The 20050-nt window shown below is 45.1% G+C and overlaps 1 protein-coding gene and 1 long non-coding RNA gene across 2 annotated transcripts in view; both read right to left on the minus strand.

The window, feature by feature from the left end:
* The window catches only part of LOC137915890 (calcium/calmodulin-dependent protein kinase type II subunit beta-like), a 38959-nt gene extending 25005 nt beyond the window's left edge, over window positions 1–13954 (minus strand). The window contains exons 1-6 of the mRNA XM_068759009.1: window positions 13657–13954; window positions 10516–10610; window positions 5891–5950; window positions 5415–5469; window positions 5072–5137; window positions 587–659 (exon numbers count right to left, since the gene is read on the minus strand). Of these exons, the coding sequence (XP_068615110.1) occupies window positions 587–659; window positions 5072–5137; window positions 5415–5469; window positions 5891–5950; window positions 10516–10610; window positions 13657–13718 (411 nt within the window). The 5' untranslated portion in view covers window positions 13719–13954. The remainder of the gene's footprint in view (window positions 1–586; window positions 660–5071; window positions 5138–5414; window positions 5470–5890; window positions 5951–10515; window positions 10611–13656) is intronic.
* Window positions 13955–15264: 1310 nt separating this feature from the next.
* LOC137915894 (uncharacterized) lies at window positions 15265–16946 on the minus strand. Its single transcript, XR_011106450.1, has 3 exons — window positions 16847–16946; window positions 16245–16358; window positions 15265–15840 (listed from the first exon to the last, which is right to left on the minus strand). It is a non-coding gene; the product is annotated as an uncharacterized lncRNA (long non-coding RNA).
* Window positions 16947–20050: the final 3104 nt, after the last annotated feature.

The following is a 20050-nucleotide window of genomic DNA, read 5'->3' on the forward strand; positions in this document are numbered from 1 at the left end:
ATTTAAACAAACTGAGCAAATGTATAGCTTGTAAGTCGGTTCACAGCTGGCAATCTACTGCTTCTTGTGCATTCCAAGCGGTTGGAAGCATTGAGGGTCATTATGAGCTCTATGAAGACAACTGAAACCACACAGGGTGTCTTATAATCAATAGTTGACATCGTTCTCTGACTAGAGGTTACATTGAATAGCACCCTTGGTCGTATTGGACAACTGCAATGCTCGTCATGCATGACACTGTGAGCACAACACCTTGGCAGACAGACGAAGATGACGACATCACAGAGCTGGAACCCGCACACGGCAGGGCAGAGATGGAGAAGGTTCGGAAGTGGTATTTAACAGTCTCAACATGCAGAGGCTGTTCTAACTCTACTATTGTAGAGCTAAACTGCATTGTATAGGGGTACAAAGAAAGCAACTCTCTCTAGATATCTAGAGACTAAGATGATTTAAAAACCTCCCTACGCTCTGTTTATATAAGCATCATCATGTCCACACATTACAGACAGTTTCTTACTTATTAGACTTACGCAAATACACGATCATACTCGCAAGGAACAGCAAAGTGATCCCCATCACTCACCTTTAGGTCCCGGTGCACCACGCCCATTTGATGGCAGTGAAGCACCGCCTCCAGGATCTGCTGGATGCAATGGCTGCATGCAAATACCAGGGGGGGGGGGGGGCATGTTAGTGTGAGCAGAGCTACAATCCCATGCAAAGGCCAGTGGGGTTGGGAAGGAATGGGAGGGAACGTGGGAAGGTATGGAGGGGTAGAAGGCAATTGAAAGGTACGGACAAAGGTCGAAAGGGTTCTTCTGTTGCCAGACTTCAGCTGAGCCACAAGTTAGCGCACACCCTGGGAAATGCCTTCAAGATTTATGTAAAGACAGAGTAGACTTTAGCTAACCATTGTGACACAATGCGCTCTTGCATAGTGAGCTTTCCACATTAAAGGTGATGAACGCATCAAATATTATTGTTGGGATTTCAGTCAATCAAACATCCAAAAGAGCAGAAAATGGCATGAATGACCTTAAATAGTGTTTCAAACAGCCTACGGCTAATGGTTTGACTCGGTTAGCCTGGAAGATGCTCTGCAATGAACATCCTGTTTCTTTATTCTTTATAGATGAATATAGCCAAAGAGATACTCATCTAAGAAACCCATTTAACTGTTCTGTCAATTACAGACGTGTTCTAGATATCCTGATCAAAGAGGGTCTGACAGGCATTGATGAAGGAGGTTTGGGAATGAGTGGGTTATTGTGAGTGTAATAATATTTACACGCCGTGTGTGGGATCGAGTTTACTGCCAGTCTTGCCAGCTCCCATTGTCAACAGCTGCTTTTGTACCAGTTGCCAACTGGGAACCAAAAAGTAAAAAAAGCAAAAAGTAAAAGAAACAAATGTGCGAGGAACACATTGAAATTTGGATTGGGCTGCACATTCAAAACTCTTGAAATAAATTTTAAATTTTTGTTGGTTCAATAAATTTTCCTCAAGTTAAGTTTTAGTTTCTGTGTCGAAAGCTTGTTGCTTCTGCAGTCCCCCCCCCCTCCCCCTCCCCTCCCTGGGTAGACGGGAACCGTCATGGACCACAGCAAACAGAACTCAAAAGTGTGGCTTTATCTTGCGCTGAATGTCAAGTCGGCTCGGTGCAACACCTGTGCCAAAGTTATTTTGTGAAAGGGATATTTTTGGAGGTGGGAGGAAACCAGAAAACACGTAGAGAACCCGCGCTGACACGGGGACAGCATACGAACTCCGCAATGAAAGGAATTGAACCTTGATCCTACTAGCAGTGAGGGAACAGCAACTTATCTTTAATTTACTCTATCAATTTGTTTTTCTTCTGTAATATAAATAAAATGAAAAAAATACATAAATAGCAAGTCTAAGAATTGAAATCATTGTGAAAATATCTGCAAACTGATTGCACACATGTGTTCACATTTGAATGGTGATACTGATACTGAGGGTCAAAGGTTACACACAGCAGGCAGGCTGACATTGAATGAGGCCGTCTTTTGGATCAATACAACAAAATAAATGACTCAAAGTGAGGGAGAACAGGGAGGGGGAAAAAAATCAATGAAGACAACTGGTGGGAACAATTGATGGTTATGTGGGCATGTGTAAACAGCTGCAGAAGGATGTGTGCTCACTTTGGGTAAATGTGGGTGCGTGCACAACGCTCATTCATTGATTGATCGGGTTGTCAGCCAGTGAAACGGGAGCTTTGGTTACGTAGTAACGTATACAATAATTGATAAGTGAATGGGTAGATGGGGGGGGGGGGGGGGGGTGGTAGGGTTGATGCAGACCAGGGTCCTCCAATTAAAAAATAAATACAGCATTAAAGAAACAAGGGAAGATGAGAGCATACCAAGAACATGAAATGGAAAGTCGGAGAGGCGGACATTAGACCAAAAACTAACAGCAAGGATACGAATAGACAAGAGGGAGGAGGAAGGACGGAAGCAGGGAGGGACGGAGGAAGAAAAGCAGGCAAAGGTCTTGGTTTTTTGAGGGGGTGCAGGCGCTCCTCCATATATACTAACCTTCAGGTCCCTGTGCACTATGTCATGTTGGTGAATATGATGGACACTGTCTAGAATCTGATGGATACAGTGACTGTGAAGACAAAACAGAGAGAGGACGGATGGTGCGGGGTAAAAGGAGACAGAGGAATGGATGGATCATGGGGATGTACAGAGAGATGAAAGTGGAGAAGGGTAAAGGAGTAGAAGATTAAATGTAAGATGAATTCAGAGATGAGAAAATGGCAGGTTAGATTGGAGGAGTTCAAGTGGAAAAAAAGAGGAGGAGGACCAATAACAGGTGCAAGACAAGGGAGGGGCATTGGTAAGAAGGGGTTAATGCAGATGTTGGAAAGGGTGATAGATTGGTGAAGACAGGTGGAGGAGACAAAAAGGGTTGGTTTTGCTTTTTGAAATACAAGATGAGAGAAAACAAGGACAACCACAGCGTATAAAAATCACAACAGTGAGGAGAGGAGAGGAGAGGAGAGGAGAGGAGAGGAGAGGAGAGAAAAAAGGGTGGCAGATTGTGAAGAGAGAGATAATAGAATAAATAGAATGCTTATATATAGGATGACACTAAATAGAAGTAGAAGAATGGTGGGATGACACCAGGCTATTTTTTCTGCCAATAAAAAAACACACCACTTTGAGTGCACTGGAAGTGATGCATACACCCTCAAACGTGCGTGTGTGTGTGTGTGTGTGTGCGTGATGCACTGACAAATTGTAATGTGCAGAATAGGTGACTAATAGCAGGAGCAAAGACAGGCAGCCAGCAGGACGGCCGCCCAGTGTCTATAGCGACGGAGCTCTGAGAGAGATTATGTGTGTCCTTGTTCTCACGCAATAAAACGCAAAAGGTCTGGTGTTTTACTGATTGCAGTCACTTCTTCCGGGTTTAGAGCGTTTCAGACGGAGCTGTTTGAGACAGAAATGACAGACGCTGTCCTGCAGCATCTGTTTGCTATGTTGACCAAAGACCGTCACAGATATTTCATACAAGTGTTTGGGAACTGCATTGACTTGTGGAAAAAAAGAGTATAAAATGTGACCTTTAATATAAAATGAAAGTAAGACGTGGCTGCATGCTTGCCCCTTCAGTGACCCACTGTGGGAGGCATTTAGAAAGAAGGGAGCGTCCTCGTGGCATTTTGCTTCATTAGTGTGTCTCTGTCATTTCATTCCCAAAACCATCAAGTCCTTGCAAAGGGCTTTTCTGTTAATGAACTCTTAGTGGGGTGAAGAGCCAAAGACTGCAGCTCGCGTTCCACTTGTGAAAAAATAAATTAAAAAAGTGTGGCTTGCTCAGCACAGAGGAACGATGTCCCACTGTTCTCCGCAGGGAAGTAATAAGATACTGGGATGGAAATTAAAAGCAGAGATATATGTATCTATGAAAAGAGAGGGAACCGTATTTAGCTGTAACAAGATTGTGTATAATAATTGTTAAAATATTGAAACGCTTGTGCTTGTTGAGGGTATACAACCATTCTTGTAAATTCAAGCATGAATGGCTGTCTGGCATCATCGAGCAGCTGCACGAATGCAGAGACGCAGATCTGACCCAATAGATCAACACTGCTGTGTCTCCGGAAGTTAGTGTTTGAGTGGCTCTCCTCGCCGATGAGGAAGAAATGCCGTGATTCGATTTAAAGTGACATTTACTCGAAGGCTCCACGCATAAAGGCCTCCATCACATCAAATACAACTGAGCGGTACTGACGGGGGCGCCAACGCTCGGAGTCTGTGTGGAGATGTGAGGGAGAGACTAATTATCAAAGCTAATTAAAGTCCCACTTCTTGATGGCCTCCATGGGAGGTGGGAGGACTGATGACTGACATTCAGAAGGGAGCGGGGAAGGAAAGTGTGTGTGTGTGTGTCTACCTTTATGTGTGTGCCTGAGCAAGGGACGAGCACTGAAGGATTATAGAGTGGGGGGGGGGTAGGTTGCTGTCAGTACAATAGACAGTAAACACACCTACAGGGTTTACCAGAAATTAATGTATTTGTTGGAACCCAACACATATTGATTCTCTCTCTCTCTCTCTCTCTCTCTCAAGTTGTAAAAAAAGATGGCAACACGTATGTTTTCTGAATCTGATGATGAAAGGAATCTCTTCACATTTAATTTCTGCAGAGCTGCATGTGCAGGACAGATTGAAGACTGGTGGGTAAAGCCATTCATTTTCTATCAAACATTTAATGTGTATTACAAAGAGCAAACTATGGACTAATGTAGAAACTGACTTCAGACCAGGGCTAGAGGACGAATTACTGCAGCCCTGGTGTGGATTCCTGCAGTTCCTCTTTTAACATTGCTGAATGGACTAACACCCACATCACAACTGTCATTATTAATAAATATATATTAATAAATATAAATAAATATTAAAAACTAAAAAACAGAGAGTAGAAGACAACAGGAGACAACAGGAGACGGTAGAAGACAAGCAGGAGACAGAATATTTGAGGACTAGGAGGAGCCTGTTCCCACATCAAAGAGTAACGGCTGAACTCGTACCTGGCGTCGGCCTCACTGTAATACTCTCTGGCTACGATGTCCTCAAAGAGTTCACCTCCGGTCACCCTGTGAACGTACGCACACACGCACACACATATATATTTAGTTAATACAAGGATGTCTGAAACGGTAGGGGGGGGGGGGTAACTATATAGGCTATAAAGCAAACATTCCTAATTAACTTCTTGTTGGCACCCCCTCCCACCTTCCCACGCTGTTACCATGGAAACTGTCAAGAGATTAATGTAGTGGCGTGGGTGGTGGTGGTCGGGGTAATAGAGGAGGGAGGCTTGTGTAATTGCACGTGCACGCCAGTGTGGTTGAGGAGCGGAGGGTGGCTTACAAGTCAAACAGCAGGTAGTGGAAGCCCTCCTCTGATATGCTGTCATGAAGACGAACTGGAAGACACAGACAGACACAACGAAGGGTTAACGTCAAAGTAAAAATCAGAATGACGAGAGCGATCAGGGGTAGGAGAGAGAGAGTGTGTGTGTGTGTGTGTGTAAACCATGGAGAGCCATAATAACCGAGTCATAGATATTTACTATCCGTGAGGGCTTTCTAGTAATAAAGTGGTCGACTTAATCAACAGCAATAGCTGGAGACCATGTTGCACCAGTATCAAAGGAGCGTGGCCTGCTTCCATCGTACCGCTGCAGATAAGCCCAGACATACGGGTTCATTTAGTGATGTGCTGCAGCGATAAGGTCGATGGAGATGGAGTTTCAACGCGCTGCTTTTCAGTCAGACGGGTGTTGGTGCAATAGGAAGGACAAAAGAGAGAGAGAGAGAGAGAGAGAGAGAGAGACTTGCCCTTACCAATGTTGGGGTGCTTCAACAGGCGACAAATACGAGCCTCTCGTTCCAGCTTCTGGTGATCTGAGGAGCGACACAAAGAAGAGAGAGAGGAGTTAATGCTCGAATGTTCCCGTCTGTCTCTCCCCCGTCTGCACGGCCTTGTATTTCCAGAGCGCGTCTCACTGGTCCTCTGTCCATTGCACTCCCTCCTGCTCCTCCTCTACTGATCAGCTGATCTGTTCATCAGCTATGGCCCTCCTCACCTCCTGGTGGCGCTGACTCCTAACCTGCTTTGTGAGAAGCTCGTTGCTAACCTCTGTAGAACCCGCATCTCCTGCCGCTGTCTGTCTGTCTTACTGTCTGCCCAGTCTGCCATTCATCACAATAGTTTTTTTTTGTTTGTTAAAGTAGACCTTGCTTGAACGTCCCCTCTGTCTGATTTATGGGCAGTTTGGGTCCAGTTAATCTGACACAAGAGTCGTCAGTGGAACGGCAAGAGTTTAGTCGGTGTTGCTGACGACACAGACGCGTGCAACCTGTGTTACATGGATTTAATTCATAGTACAATTATGAAGCATGTTTTTTTATGCATCATTTATACTCATGTCAGGAGGAAAAAGCAGAAAAAGAATCTAAAAACAAAAATGTCACAACAAATTTTAATTTGTACATTTCTCATTTCTACAATGTGTACGGAATGATTTAATTACAGACATGAAAAGCAAAACACTAAATGACGTGTCCTGCTACTTTATCCTGTTAAACAGGAAATCAGGCAACAAAAGCAACATAATTATTACAGTATTATCTGAATACAAGACCGTGGAGGACAAATACACAGACTACACACACGTACTGCATGTAGAATGTGAATTTATCTGTGTGTGTGTTTATTTAAGAATTCAATGATGCTAGCAAGCAGGCAGCAATCATAGCCCACACACACACACACACGCTCACCTAAAACCACATTCACATTACACAGGCTTAAAACACTCAAAAGCTCATGTTCTCATGTTATGTTCCATATGCGCATAGCATGCAGGCACAAAAATAGACTGGCTAAACGCTAGCGCACGTATTCATGCCAGCATTGTGGAATGACAGTGAAGCGTAAGCCCCGTGATTACAGTCTTACAAGACGAGAGGAGTGAGGCGGAGATCGGAGCGCTGAAGACGGGACAGAGGAGGAGGAAAAAGTGCACGTGTGATTAATATGTCTCTGAGACATGTGGCATGGAAGCGCCGTTCCACAGACCACCATGTCTTGCTTCTTATCTTTTTGATGTGTCCCTCCTCTGTTCACTTTAGTGAAGATAGCCTGAAACTCCATGAAGGATCAGGCCGTCAGAGTCTCCTCGGGCTGCTGGGCCTCGACTCCAGCCGAACTCCTCCCGACGGGTATTTTAAAAACCACCAACTGTCTGCTCATGTTGAACGCTCCCTGACATGTCATCCATCGGGCAGCAATGTCAAATGGTAATAAAGAAGAGCAGGCGTCGCGTTTCAGTGGCTTCTGCAGGCTGACTTTGTGTAAGTGACCAGTAAAGCGTCTGCATGACTGGAAGCTGACTGCAGTGCGTATTGCAAGGCGTCATGGTAAAAGCTGTTAGGAGTTATACCGCATGTGAGTTTTAGCATAGCAATCGCTACTTCTAAATAAAGACACTAAATAAACTAGAAACTCCGAGAGCGCAGACCTCCGCCAAGCAGCTCATTCCCCCGCCTGATTGGATTCACACCGCTCACATGATGATCTGGATCATCACCGAACGGGTCTAAATTGTTCTTGATATCTTTATACACCAACCATGAAACGTAAACGTGAATCGGAGTTGATGAATTCTGAGGATTCTCAGCAGCATCATATTATAAATGTGATTTTTTCTTTTCTTTTTTTTTTTACAATCAGAAAATAACTAATGGAATAAAACAATGTTGTTATCGTTAAGGATTCAGATGACAAAAAGTGGCATGGGTTGATCCCTGCAGACGCGACTCAACTCTTTAATAAAAGAAAACATCGGACACACTACAAAAAAGTTCAACAAATATTCATCACTGAAACAAAACTTGTATAAAAAATGTCAGACTTTCTACGGTGTTAAATCGCCAATGCAGACCGTTTTAATCATTAAAAAAAGTGCAATAAACAACTGAATTAACTTATTTACATACGCAAAGCCACAGCTAGAATGCAAGGACTTCACAATAAGGCTTGGACGAAAGGGTTTGATGACCACAAAGACGACCTGCTCAGGTTATCTGACACAAACGCAGAGCTAGCTGGAAAAATCGAGTACGATCACTGCAGCTGAAAGAACAGGAAGACGATGGATGGATGGATGGATGGATGGATGGACACACGTACAGCTCGATCTACTCTTCTCTCTATCGCGGAAAATGTCAAGGCCATACGGCGACCTCTGGCAACCCCTGACCAGAGATCAGATCACTGCCAGTAAACAAGCTCTGTGATTGGACGGAGACCTTGCCCAACAGACCTGTCCTACATTTCCTGTTGACGTGTGTTGCATTGGGGGGGGGGGGGACTGTCGGCGTGCGTCAGAATGCAATCACCACATTTGGTATCTCATCGATTGCTGCTCGGACTATGAATGAATGTTCACGTTTTAGTGTTTGTGACCTTTGAGAAAGAATTTCTCTACAGTAAATATAATCTTGTAACCGATAGACCCAGAGAGAACTAGATCAGCCTGACCTCGGCTCCTCTGCTATGACCGTCTGAATACCCGAGTGCGTGTCTGTGTCAGATGAGCGTCCCACGCTAAAGGCATGACCCATCTCTCGCGTGACCCATCTCCATCCGTCCTGCTCGACGTCGCTTCAGCCGGAGCTCTGAGCTCACTGACCTCCACCTGCTGCCTGACGAGTATTACAAAAAACAAGCGCACCTGAATGACACCTGCTGCTGCTTCTACAGCGGAGCAGCAAGACATGTCAGACGGGTCACGGGGCTATAAATAGGGCCTGGGGAAGAAGCAGCGTCGAACACCACCCCGAACACGGCTGATCCATTAGTAAGGAGCCTCGGGTCGCGTCGGAAAGCTGGAAGCAGCTGCAGCCCCCCCCGATAAAAGGCTCGAGTGAAACATAACCTCCCCCCCCCCCTGATGTCTGATTTATTCTGCTGTTTCCCCATCAAGGCAAGCGCTGGGATTAGACGTTAGTCCTCTGTTAATGCCGTCGCTATCATCCAGGATGGGGTACGTGCCGTTAAAGGTGTCCTTCACACTGACCTACGGTCAACACGTGATTAGCAAGGCGCAACTGCTGCCAAGTACGACGGGGAATACAGTAATACTCCCCTAACGGTGTAGATTAGAGCGCTTTTTTGTGTAAACTATTTCTCTACTACGATATAGAGAAAGTCCTGATATAAATGGATACATTTGGGAAAGGGAAATATAAAACTGTGGAAAAAATAATTGTTTTTGCACTGAAGAGCTAAAACCTTTTCATGAGTGCAAATCAGTTTGATAATTGATCAGGCTCGCCGCTATGAGAAATCACCCCCACACTTTGAGCCGTCTTATTGTCACAGGTAAGAAACAGAGGAAGCTCAAACCCCTGGAAATGTGTCCAGCGTAGAACATCTCTCCACCGAGGATCTTTGATCCGTTTCTTCACTGAACAAAATTCCCTTTGAGGAGAAGGAAACCGTTTGATCTAATGTCTGCTGCACCTGAAGATCCGCACACAGAAGTAAACATCCGATGTCCGTTTGCACGCATCTGCAGTGTGAAGAGGAGCACACACCACTTATTGATACCTGCTATTTGAACAGAAACGTGTGTGTGTGTGTGTGTGTGTGAAGGCGGGGTAAAAGTCAAGTGTCAGTGTGGCACCACCTGACAGGCCCTTGGCAGCGGGGGGGGGGGGGGGGGTGCTCCAGTTACGAGGCTGGGGGGCCAGTGGACTCATCTCGATGGACGTGGCATTTAGGTTTGGCTTGAACTGTTACTGGATGAGCAGCTTTTGATTAAGCTGCCGAAACGATTAGAAACGATATTAAGTCATTTATTATGAAAGGTGAGACTTTCAGTGGTTATAAAAGAAGTCAACACTCATCAAAACTAGTCAACGTTCCATTAGGATTACAATATTCCAAGGTATTACTGCAGTAATACTGCAGTACTGTTTGGCCACTGTGCTGCCATGACAACCGTTTTTCCTTCTCTGCCCCGTTGTTTTGTCCTGTGATGAAACGTGTTACATGCCACACGGCGACATCCGACAGGCAGCTGACATCCGACAAGCACCCGACATCCAACATCCGACAGGCACCCGCCATCCGACAGGCACCCGACATCCGACAGGCACCCGACATCCGACAGGCACCCGACATCCGACAGGCACCCGACATCCGACAGGCACCCGCCATCCGACAGGCACCCGACATCCGACAGGCACCCGCCATCCGACAGGCACCCGACATCCGACAGGCACCCGCCATCCGACAAGCACCCGACATCCGACAGGCACCCGCCATCCGACAGGCACCCGCCGCCGCCGTAGGATGACTCACGGTCATTGCGGGCGGGTGAAACGACCTTGCCGTTGCCCTTGTCTGAGGCTCCGTTGGCGCGGCGCTACGATTGGAGGAACTCTGGACTTTTGCTTACCTCTCGCAGACAACTTCTTGGTGTTGATGATCTTGGCGGCATGCTCCTGTCCCGTGCACAGCTTAACACACCTGCGCACCACTGAAAACGCCCCCCTGTGGACGACAGAAAGACGCATCGATTAAACTTCACGCCAGTCAAACCGGGCGATGGTTTGCGTCCAGCTGTGAAGAGCACATCTGTATCGTCCTGATGAATTGAGGCTCGGGACCTCGGTGAGTTTAATGACTGCAGCTTAGCGTTTGCTGCTGATCCTGCATTTCTCAGGGCCTGATGCAGAACGGACTCGACGTAACTTCCTACATTAAGAGCAGGCCGGCAGGATTTCTGCGCTTGATGAGCTCCCATGAGGATCCCTGCTCAGTCAGCACGCTCTAAATAACCTGCACGCGCGTAGCGTCGGCTAAAGTTGGGCTCCTGAACAGAAACCACGCGTTAGGGGTCGGCTGTCAGGAACACAAACACAATCTCAAATCTATTAGGTGAATGTCGGCATCTGCAGGGGAAGAAAACGAGCACCCCCAGTCCTTTGCTGATTGGACGGCTGGTGTCGCAGCCTTCGCCAGCCTCTAACAGCTGTCTGCACTGACGTGTGTAAACGATACGGACATATCGCCATGGAGACAAAACCGAGGAGAATGCTGCATGCAGACTTTAAGGAAGTCAAGGTGCAGCTGGGAGCATCACTCCGAAGCCCCCCCCCCCCCTCTCCATTCCACATCACGAAGGGCCATGCATTCAATTCCAAAACGATGGCCCGTCTCTGAGTCCGCCGGGGACCAGATCTAAAGTAGCACTAAGCGGTAACGTTAGCACCCTGCTCATATGCTGGGTTATTACCGGCTAATGCTAATGCTAATGCTAATGCTAATGCAGCCACATCTGCTGCTTGTCATCATTTCGGTCTTGTATTTTGTTCATTTCTACAGAAGAACATTCATTTAGTTTGGGATCGTAACGTGACTGAAAATTCTGAAAGAAGAAACAAAGTCGATGAGAGAATCGACAAAGAACCGAATCATTTCACGGAATCCACAATGGATTTGGAATCATTTAAATCTCATCAATTCTCATCCCTATTTGCCCCCCCCCCCCCCCCATAAAAAACTCCTCCAGCAACATCGGTTGAATATGAGATGAGATTTTAAATTGTACCACAGCCATTAATAGTACTACGTATTACTGCACCACAGCCATTAATAGTACTACGTATTACTGCAGCACAGCCACCAATAGTACTACGTATTACTGCTCCACAGCCATTAACAGTACTACATATTACTGCAGCACAGCCACCAATAGTACTACGTATTACTGCACCACAGCCATTAATAGTACTACGTATTACTGCACCACAGCCACCTATAGTACTACGTATTACTGCACCACAGCCATTAACAGTACTACATATTACTGCACCACAGCCACCTATAGTACTACATATTACTGCACCACAGCCATTAATAGTACTACGTATTACTGCAGCACAGCCACCAATAGTACTACGTATTACTGCAGCACAGCCACCAATAGTACTATGTATTACTGCACCACAGCCATTAACAGTACTACATATTACTGCACCACAGCCACCTATAGTACTACGTATTACTGCACCAGAGCCACCTATAGTACTACGTATTACTGCACCAGAGCCACCTATAGTACTACGTATTACTGCACCAGAGCCACCTATAGTACTACGTATTACTGCACCACAGCTATCGATAGTACTACGTATTACTGCACCACAGCTATTGATAGTACTACGTATTACTGCACCACAGCCATCTATAGTACTACGTATTACTGCACCACAGCCATCTATAGTACTACGTATTACTGCACCAGAGCTTTTATTGCTGCTTGTAAAACACAGTTTTGGGTAAGGATGGGAAAGGCTGGTAACAAACACAGGAAGTTCTCCACAGGCCCGACCCAGTTAGCAGCGGTCCAGAACTCCGTTCGATGACCCAGCTGACCTCCGTGTTTATTCTAATGCCTCCGACGTCACTCTATGATTTCATAACCCGATTATCAGTTACGCTAAATGTTGTGTGGGAAGCTAAAAACGGTGTTTGCTGATCTTATTGTGTCTATTTTTATGTATAATTATAATGATTGATTCAGTTTTTGTTCGTTTTGTGTGAAGGAGAAAGAACTGGGCGAGCTACAGCATCGCTACATTTCACTGTCTGATCACACAACAGCAGGATCAGCAGCACGTTGAAGATGTTTGATGACCCTGGTGGTAACAACAACAACAACAACAACAATAATAATGCAATTTATCTTTAAAAAAAATGTCATTAGATTATAAAGGACGTGATTTCAAGTCCTTAGATTAGATAAACACTAACAGTCGAGTAGCTACATGAAAGGAGAAGGACCGGAGTCGTTTCGTGTGGCGCCAGCGCGCAGTCTGGCCTGATCTTGTGTCGCCTGCCAGACACAGAAGAAGAAACTGTCTAGAAGTTACCAAGAGTTTAAAGTTTAGCGTCCCAAGGCACACCAAGAGGGAGTTATTTTTACTTTATAAAATACCCCCCCCCCCCCCCCCCACACACACACACACACACACACACACACACAGAGAGACTGGCCACTGAAAGAGAACACTAAAACTTAAATGAATACAAAATGCTTGCAGAACCCTGAATATCAGAAACTAACAAAACAGCAGCAGCAGAATATCTTCACATTCTGCTTTCATAGATAAACCGTGCTGGGAAAGAATTCTACTTTTGAAACTGCTCCGGTTGCACCAGAGACGTTTATAGTTTCTGTGCTCGTGAGACAAACCCACGTAAAGACCGCGCACGCTGTGTGTCCACGCTGTCTGTCCACGCTGTGTGTCCACGCTGCGTGTCCACGCTGTGTGTCCACGCGGTCTGTCCACGCTGTGTGTCCACGCAGCGCTGGGAACATGCATGAAAACGCAGGTCTGTCAGAGAGAGACCTGCTCAGGGGGACAGAACGTACTTTGAGAGCTGTCATCCAGAAAAAGCGCGCGCGCACACACACACACGCACGCACGCACGCCCGCGCGCACACACACACACACACACAGCATTGCTGCTGGCCTGTCCCGCTCCGCGCTGGCATCCAGGCTGAATCCATAATGACAGTAAAGAGACTCACTTCCCCAGCTCCTCGTAAAGCTGGAACTCGTCTGTGAATCGCGTGCAGGTTGTCGTCGCCATGTCGCACCCCCCTCTCTCTCTCTCTCTCTCTCTCGCTCGCTCTCTCTCTCTCTGGATTCTTCTTATTCTTCTTCTTCTAGTTTTGCGGCTCTGAAATATGTGCAGTTATGTTTCGCTCAGCGTGCGCTTCTGGTTCAGGTCGGTCCCCCCAGCAGGAGCGAAGGAGGGCGTGTTCCAGCCGAGAGACCAGGGTGGGCGTTCTCTCCCTCTCTCTCTCTCTCTCTCTCTCTCTCTCTCTCTCTCTCTCCACTATCTGACAGCGAAACGCGCTCGAACGGCCCCTAATCAAGACCGGGCACTGAAACAGAGATACTTCCTGCTTTGGATTTTCAAAATAAACAGCGGCTTCTGCACTCTGGACATTCTAGCTCTAGCTATTGTTTAATTTAAATAGAAATATTAAATTCCTGCTTCAATTGACATTAACTTTGAAAATGTCATTGGCTAAGGTATAGATAGATACTGATTGTCTAACCAGCTAGTAATTGCCAGAGAGCAGGTGAATGAGAAAAGCATTAATTTAACACACCAACCAAAGATTGATGTTCATATTTAAAAACTCAGAAAGCATATTAAACTGATTTAATCAAATATGTCGGTCTTTTCATTATAACAACTTGAAATTTATAAGAAAGCACATTTCACACTATTTGTCAGTAGGTCGCTGAGGTCTTAATATAATTGTTATTTTAATCAAGTTCTAATTTCTCTTAAAAACATTAGGTCTTTGTTTGTACACCCAACCTTTCTGTACGATACCATGTGCTCGAAATGGACTTGCTTTTATTTTGAAGGTAAACTCCTCTAGTTTCCGGTTTTGTGCTGATAAGTCTAGCTCACTTGACACAATCTTGATTTGGTTGCAGTTTGACTGCCAAGTCTTGGTGGAGACGTGGCTCTCTGCCGCCCTCTGGCGGATGACGTGGCCGCAGGGGCTCCATATAAACACACCTTCCGCCTTCAGGGCGCGTGTTTCCAAATAGGGGCAAATATGAGGGAGCGCGCAAATCAATTGCTGGATGTGAACTCAAACCGTTTAGTGCGACCTGTGTCCAAATTTAATCCCGAAGAAACTGTAAAAAACTGTAAAAAATAAAATAAAAAAACAAGCTGTTTGTAATAATAAGAAATGTATGCAGCAGTTACAAATAAAGTTACAAATAAAGATAAATAATTTCATGGACACCTGTTCAAAGCACCCAAAAACACAGTAGGACCGTCTTTAACAGCTCACCTGAGTGTATCTGTGCTGCTTTTTATTTACTGTGTACATCTTTTATGTTTTTGAATTTCCCTAAGTGATCAATTTGAATTATTGGCCCGTTTGGCCTTTCGGTTTCCCCGAGTCACGTCTCTGTCTGATGTAGCAGGACGATTTCTAAGAAACAACTTTGCTGCTTGACCTTCAATAAAAAAATTATTCTCAAATGAATAACTAGAATATTATTTTTCTATCTTTATTCCAGGTAAATTGCTCGACATCAAACCAACTTTAGGATACTAATGTAGTTAACAGAAAAATGACAGAGCATTTTGTAGCTCAAACATTTACTCATGAGGTAAATCTGTCAGGACAAAACATTCTTTGTTGTCTCTGCCAAAATAAAACACGTAATAAGAGACAGCAGTCAAAAATGTACAGCAGAAAATAACTGTTAACCGTGAACAACTGCAAGCCATCAACCACAGAATGACCAATGAAGAGCACCAATCAAGGTGATGGAGGCTGAATGAATACAAGGATAAAAAGAAAAGGTTCAAAATAACAGAGGAGTGGAATGTTTTCAATGCTATCACATTTATAAAAGATTAAAATCAAAAGCACTCTGCTGTGCATGGTGAGTCTGGTCCAGGGAGGTTAATGTTTGAAGATACGGGCAGCCCTCCTCCATCTAGCTTTGGACCCTTCTGCTTTGCCTTGTCAGAGAAGTGATCCTGTTTCTGACGTAATCCTTCACAACCTTCCACGAACGGGTCCTCAATGCTTCTGGCTCAGCTGCAAGGCACTGAAGACAGTCTTTCTGCTGAGGGACCTTGTGGCCTTGAATGAAACGCATCATGTGTTTTTCAACAGCTCGAACCTCTGATTCCGTCCATTTATGTTTGCCCTTGTTTTGGGCACCTGAGGGGGTGAAAGAGGAAAGAGGCAACTCACTTAAAACGCTTCATTCATTCAGTAAACAGCCTGAAACCAAACCTTGAGTAAAGAAAACTCATCTCATGTCATGATGCATGATCTCGGAGGAAAAAAATTATTGCTTGTGGCGCCATTTAAAAAGAAAAAGCATGATATAGTTAATTGTGAAATCTTGCGCAGTAGTCAGTTGTTCCAATCGAATAATGACTACAAGTAGTATTTCAGTTTCACCAGTTATTACGACTCAGAGAAAGAAAACACAGAAGCCGTTGTCCATCCCAGGCAAGAGGTGGCCGGGATGGACAACGGCCAGGGCAAACACATAATGTCATAATAGCAGTCATCTCTGGAACACAAATATAAATACATAAATACAAATAAAATCATACCTTTATTACGTGACTTGGCAGATGTTCGAGGTACATTTTTGTTGTCTGTTTTTGCACACTGTGTTTTCTCTCTTGCTCGATTCTGTGCACTGGGACTCTCATCATGACCAGCAGCTTGTTGCGTTCAAGAAAAAAGAAAGAAAGAGAGAAAGTCTTTCAAATCTCTAACCTACACACACTTAATTTGATATTACTAGAGAAGAGCCAGAGAAATATCGCAACATCGACATGTGTATAAGGTTCAGATATCTTGCGGTGGGAAACGAGACTGTGTCAAATTCAAGTTATTCGGTCAGTTCAAAACATTGTTGGAAATGCGAGCCTTCAAACTCGTTTTTTTTGTGGCCTTCCAGCATCCAGGAAAGTTTCTTTAAAACGTGGTGCCTAGCCGTACGTTGCCCCGGACGATTTAGATTTAGTGAGTTAATCAGTTAATTCGCAGGTTTTACAGTAAAGTTTAACGAAAACAAATATTTTGGACCGAAACACTCTTTACATGTAACAGGTGGCCGCTCTCTCTAAAGTTTAGAGTCTAAACCTTACATTTAATCCTAAACTGTGAAAATATTCACTCTAGATGTAATTCTAATAAAAAGTCCTACCGTCAGAGTGCGATTCGGAGTCGTCCCTCTGTCTCGGGGCTTGATCGGGATTTTTCCGGCCTGCAGCAGTTGTGTGTTGCTTTCGTGCTTTGGCACATCTTAGGGAAGTGATCCTGTTTCTGACGTAATCCTTCACTCCTCTCCACAAACGGGCCCTCAACGCCTTTGGCTCGGCCAAAAGACACTGAGCGCAGTCTTTTTTCTGAGGCACCTTGTGGCCTCGAATGAAACGCATCATGTGTTTTTCCACAGCTCGAACCTCGGCTTCCTTCCATTTGTGTTTACCTGGATTCTGGGTGTCTGTGGGGTGAAACGGAAAATGAACATTTGTGGTACCAGCACGGTGAAATGTTCTTCTTATTAAAGTCCAACTCAAGCCAGGCTTCGCTGATTAACCCTTCATCCACCCCTCCAAATCGTCAGTTTGAGAGGTTTGCAGATCTTAAAGGATTTTAAATGTGTTTGATATTTAGCAATCAGAATGTGAATCACTGAGAATTTACAGGTTCAGACAAAGACAGAGGCTGGGGGCGGGGGGGATGAGACGCCCACCTCTGATTAGAACCCCCAAAGAGGGTGTGGGGGTTTCAGGGAGGATCGGGTATTACGGAGAGTGTCTAGTATTATGTTATTTACACTATTGTGTGCATATAAATACTTCATAACATACAGTACATTACTGTACCGATTACTTTTACAGCAAATGACTTGTCTGTAGCCTTGAGGAAGAATCTTGAATGCATGAAAGTGAAGCCACAAACACAAGACGAGAGATTCTCACCATCAGAGTCCGTCTCGATGTCCTCGAGCGGCACGCTGCTGCTGCTGCTGCTCTGTCGAAGGCTCCCAACCGGATTATTTGGACCGAAGATTTGCTCGGCCTCACTTTCATCGAGGGTCATTATCTGGACCATTTTCCCGTGATGCTTCTGGATGTTTCTCAGCGTCAAAAGGTCTGGCTCTTTCACTGCGCATTCGTGGGCATACATTTGGAAGAACTTTGGCACCGTGTAGGCGGTTAGAGCATATGGTCGGGCAAACAGGAAAGGATTCTTACTGGAGACCCCACATGCCTCGCGAGCTTTTACAAAAAGATCTATAGAGGAAACAAACGATGGTTTCAGTATAATAGGAACCATCCGGCAAAAACTCCCTTGTATGATAATTCTTGGGAAAAGTTTGCACTTCTTTTTCTCCAGATTTGACATGGCTATCTCGCCGCCAGTGTTCCAGTTTGACTTTTGCTGCGACAAAAAATCTTCCAGTTTCAGTGAGGATATCTCCGAGGATCGTCTCCTGTTGAAAACGGTTGCTCGAGATATGACGATCTTGACCAGAGCACGATAGTTTTTGAGAGAGGAACTGTCCCTTAGTTTCTTCTCAGCAAGGAGGTGAACGTTCTCCATGTGCAGGACGAGGCGCTTCACGTCTTCGACGAGCGGCACCGTCTTTGCCCTGCTCAAGCGAGTTTCTCTGAGGGACATCAATGCACCTGCAGAAATAAGCTCGTTCCATTTCTTCTGGTACAGAGTGAAAGACTCCCGTGCAGACTGTGCCACGCTCTCATCGCCGCGCTTCTCGGCATTCCTCTCAACAATGCCGCAGACCTTCTGCAGATTGTAGCCGAGCTTGATGGCAAGGGAAGGAGTGCTGTAACTTTTGCTCCCCGCACTGTAGCCCGCCAGGACGTTCACTGCAGACACCACGTGAGGGAAGTTTGAAGGGAGGATAAAGTCCTCCAGTTTCTGGAGAGGGGTCATTTTCTGCGCTTCAAGCAGCAGCCGTGCTGTTTCTCGAAGCCTATTTCTTACATATCCGTGGTTCTTAACATCGTCCTTCTCAGCCTGACTAAGCAAGAGCTCACCAAACTGCAAGATAACCTCATCTTCCAGGATGGTTTGTGTCACAACGTTGTATCTCATAATGGACAACACCTTTTTTAAGCCACCACTGATGCCAAGGTCCTCCGACGTTTGAAGCACAGACCAGGCCATGACGAGGTTTCCCAGAGGTTTCTCTTTGTTTTCATTCAGCTGACATGACTTTAGGTGTTTGTACATACTGTTCTTCAGAAAAAGGCCTTGGCAGTACATGCAATGAAGAAAGTCTCCAGCTGGTCTCGTTTGACTTGGTCTTTTTCGGGCAGTGAGCTGGCCCTTCCCCGTTTTCAACACGTCTTTATTATGAGCAAAGTTTCCTTGATTTATTAGCCTATTCCATATTTTCCTTCTTTCTTTGGAATTTATGGGAAACTGAAATGCAGCAGCAACTTCTGGTTTGTCGCTGTGATTGCTCTCTAGATGTCGAGAAAGTCTGGTCATTTGCTTCGAGCAAAACAAACAATAATTCTTCTTGTCACGAACAGGACGTTCTTTAGAATTCGAACTAGGCATCACAGGCATTTCAAAAGATCTCTTCAGATTAAGTGCCCATATCTTTTTTGGAGCACTGGCACTTTGGTCCGCTACCATAGAGGTTTCTGAGTAAGGCCTTTTCCCCCCTGCAACAGAAAGTCTTTTGTCTGCGGGGGTCAAGGGTTTGCTGTCACTAGCGCCATCTGAGGAGCTGTCGTCTTCATCATGGTCAGGACTGTAGTCAGAATCGCAGTCATCCTCTGACATGTCAGAGACATTTTCTGGCTTTTGGAGAAAAAAAAATAGAAAATGAGGAAACAAATGGACTCTCGCCTGTCTCAGTGCTCGTCATGTCTGTTCTGGGGTTCTGAAGAACTATGGTAGACTCTTGCTGCAGCTCAACTCACAGTAAATAATTACAGTACGTAAGCATAAAAGAGGGTTCACAGTACCCTGGACTTTTCTAACCCTCAATAGTTTCCATCTTGGCCATGAAGTAGAAGGGGAGACTTGACATTTTTCAAGATTAGATTAAAATTGTGACCACAAGGCAGTTTTTCTGCATGTTAAAGTAAAATAGGAAGTGCTTGACTAAACAATTCACTTTTAGCCAAGGGAAAAAACCAGTGGATATATTATAAAGTGATGCAACATTCATAGTCAAAGGCTGCAGACATCATTTGTGACGCATGCAGCGTTTGATCTGAAACACTACACTGTTGAAGTTCATGGACTACACAACTAAGTAAACGTAGATATACTTTACTACACGGTAGCACACGAACAGAAGAACACGACCTGAGACAGAGCATCTGTTAAGAGGAAGATTCAGAACACTATAAATCTTAGT

The sequence above is a fragment of the Brachionichthys hirsutus genome, unplaced genomic scaffold (genome assembly GCF_040956055.1).
Source record: "Brachionichthys hirsutus isolate HB-005 unplaced genomic scaffold, CSIRO-AGI_Bhir_v1 contig_716, whole genome shotgun sequence".
Classification (NCBI taxonomy): Eukaryota; Metazoa; Chordata; class Actinopteri; order Lophiiformes; family Brachionichthyidae; genus Brachionichthys; species Brachionichthys hirsutus.